Source organism: Tachysurus fulvidraco, chromosome 14 (assembly GCF_022655615.1).
Source record: "Tachysurus fulvidraco isolate hzauxx_2018 chromosome 14, HZAU_PFXX_2.0, whole genome shotgun sequence".
In the NCBI taxonomy this organism is placed as follows: Eukaryota; Metazoa; Chordata; class Actinopteri; order Siluriformes; family Bagridae; genus Tachysurus; species Tachysurus fulvidraco.
Genome location: NC_062531.1, coordinates 26414208 through 26416580, shown reverse-complemented (window position 1 = coordinate 26416580; position 2373 = coordinate 26414208). Strand labels below are relative to the sequence as shown.

Sequence of the window (2373 nt, the reverse complement as noted above, 5' to 3'; positions counted from 1 at the left end):
ACACACACCACACCACACCACACACACACACACACACACACACACACACACACACACACACACAGTGCAGTACACACCACTTCAGAGAAAGTCTTTCATCAGCTGTGTGAATATAGCAAAATAAATTTAGCAAATATTTGATCCTAAAGCAGACGCCGTGTGGAACGTTCTGGAAAGCTTTTCTGTCTAAAGGGAGTAAACAAACAACAACAACAACAACAACAACAACAACAACAACAACACCACACTGATCTTCACAGCTGAGTCTGTAATATATGATCCTTTCCTGCAGGATGATGCAGTAATCATGCAGAAGGAGAATAAATAACCCTTTAAGACTGAAGCACATTTTACATCAAAGCTTTAAATGAATTAAATAATTATTTTATTCCTGCAGCTCTGTGTTTAACCAGGTGAGTAGGGTTGCCAGTTCTGTCTATACAACCCTTCACTCTGTTTGTCCAGATCCAGTGCAGTTCCCCGTATTGTACACATGTGACACTATGAGCATCAACTTACACTCTATCTATCTATCTATCTATCTATCTATCTATCTATCTATCTATCTATCTATCTATCTATCTATAATCCTTCAGGCACTCATGTCTCTGTTCATTTAGCTACCACCTACACAGCCATTTTCTTATACATCTACCTATATATCTGTTCATCCATCCATCCATCCATCCATCCATCCATCCATCCATCCATCCATCCATTAACTGAACCACCACCTACACATCTCACAAATCCATCCATCACTCCACCCCAACTTCCCTTTAAAACCTTCCAGACTTTCCCATACAGTACAGCGAGCGACGCAGAGCGAGGAGCTCGAGAGCGATCCATCGATCTCTCAGCTGCGCGCGCTCTAACCCGCACCTTCTGCTGTATACCCTCATCTACCCTCTCCCTCTCTCTCTCTCTCTCTCTCTCTCTCACACACACACACACACTCTCTCTCTCTGCTTCTCTCTCTCTCTCTCTCTCTCTCTCTCTCTCTCTCTCTCTCTCTCTCTCTCTCTCTCTCTCTCTCTCACACACACACACACACACACACACACACACTCTGCTTCTCTATCTCTCTCTCACTCTCTCTCACCCTCCCTCTCACTCTCTCTCTCCCTCTCTCTCTCTCACCCTCCCCCCCTCTCACCCCCCCTCTCTCTCACCCCCCCCCCCCTCACACACACAGACAGGAGTGTTTACCTGCAGAAGGGGTCGAGGCGGCAGGTCTTGCGCAGCTGCAGACAGTTTGGTTTGATCTTGTCCTCGTACGCGCAGGTGGGGACGATGGTCTGGCGTCTCCTCTCGGCACAGCCCTGGTCTTGGCAGGAGCAGAACAGCAGGCCGAAGCTGTACTGCGACTGCACGCGCTCCAGAAACTGACGTAACGCCTTGTGACAGCGCTTCCTGTTGCATTCGCTGCGTGTGCACGTGCTGATGTAGTTGGAGCGCTGACGCTTACAGTTATCATTAAGGTTACATGCTTTTGTGGCGTCCAGACACTGATTACACGTCCCACTGGGGTCAGAGCAGTGAGACTGAGCTTTACCTGTACCTGTGTTCATACCTGGGGGGAGAGAGAGGAGGGGGGGGACACACAGACAGAGAGAGGGGGGGGGAGGGAGAGAGAGAGAGAGGGTGAGAGAGAGAGAGAGGGAGAGACAGAGAGAGAGAGAGAGGGAGAGAGACACAGAGAGAGAGAGACAGAGAGAGAGAGGGAGAGGGAGAGGGATGGAGAGGGGGAGAGAGAGAGACACAGAGAGAGAGAGAGAGAGAGAGAGAGAGAGAGAGAGAGAGAGAGAGAGAGAGACAGAGACAGAGAGAGAGACACAGAGAGAGAGAGACACACACACAGAGAGAGAGAGAGAGAGAGACACAGAGAGAAAGAGACAGAGAGAGAGACAGAGAGGGAGAGAGAGACACAGAGAGAGAGGTAGAGAGACAGAGAGAGAGAGAAAGAGAGACAGAGAGAGAGAGAAAGAGAGACAGAGAGAGAGAGACAGAGAGAGAGACAGAGAGGGAGAGAGAGACACAGAGAGAGAGGTAGAGAGAGGGAGAGGGAGAGAGACAGAGAGAGAGAGAAAGAGAGACAGAGAGAGAGAGGACAAAAGAGGATTTTTCCTTTATTTGATGTAGGTCATATTAAAAAGAACTGAGGTGAATTACAACATTACTGAATTACAACATTACTTAATTACAACATTACTGAATTACAACATTACTGAATTACAACATTACTGAATTACAACATTACTGAATTACAACATTACTGAATTACAACATTACTGAATTACAACATTACTGTCACTTTAACGCTTTAAATAAAGCACTAATGAAACGATCTGCATTGTTTACACTTGTTTACTA

The 2373-nt window shown here is 46.9% G+C and overlaps 1 protein-coding gene across 1 annotated transcript in view; it reads right to left on the bottom strand.

The window, feature by feature from the left end:
• Positions 1 to 1205: 1205 nt before the first annotated feature.
• The window catches only part of gfra2a (GDNF family receptor alpha 2a), a 27064-nt gene continuing 25896 nt past the window's right edge, over positions 1206 to 2373 (bottom strand). The window contains exon 4 of the mRNA XM_047822881.1: positions 1206 to 1573. Within this exon, the coding sequence (XP_047678837.1) occupies positions 1206 to 1573 (368 nt within the window). The remainder of the gene's footprint in view (positions 1574 to 2373) is intronic.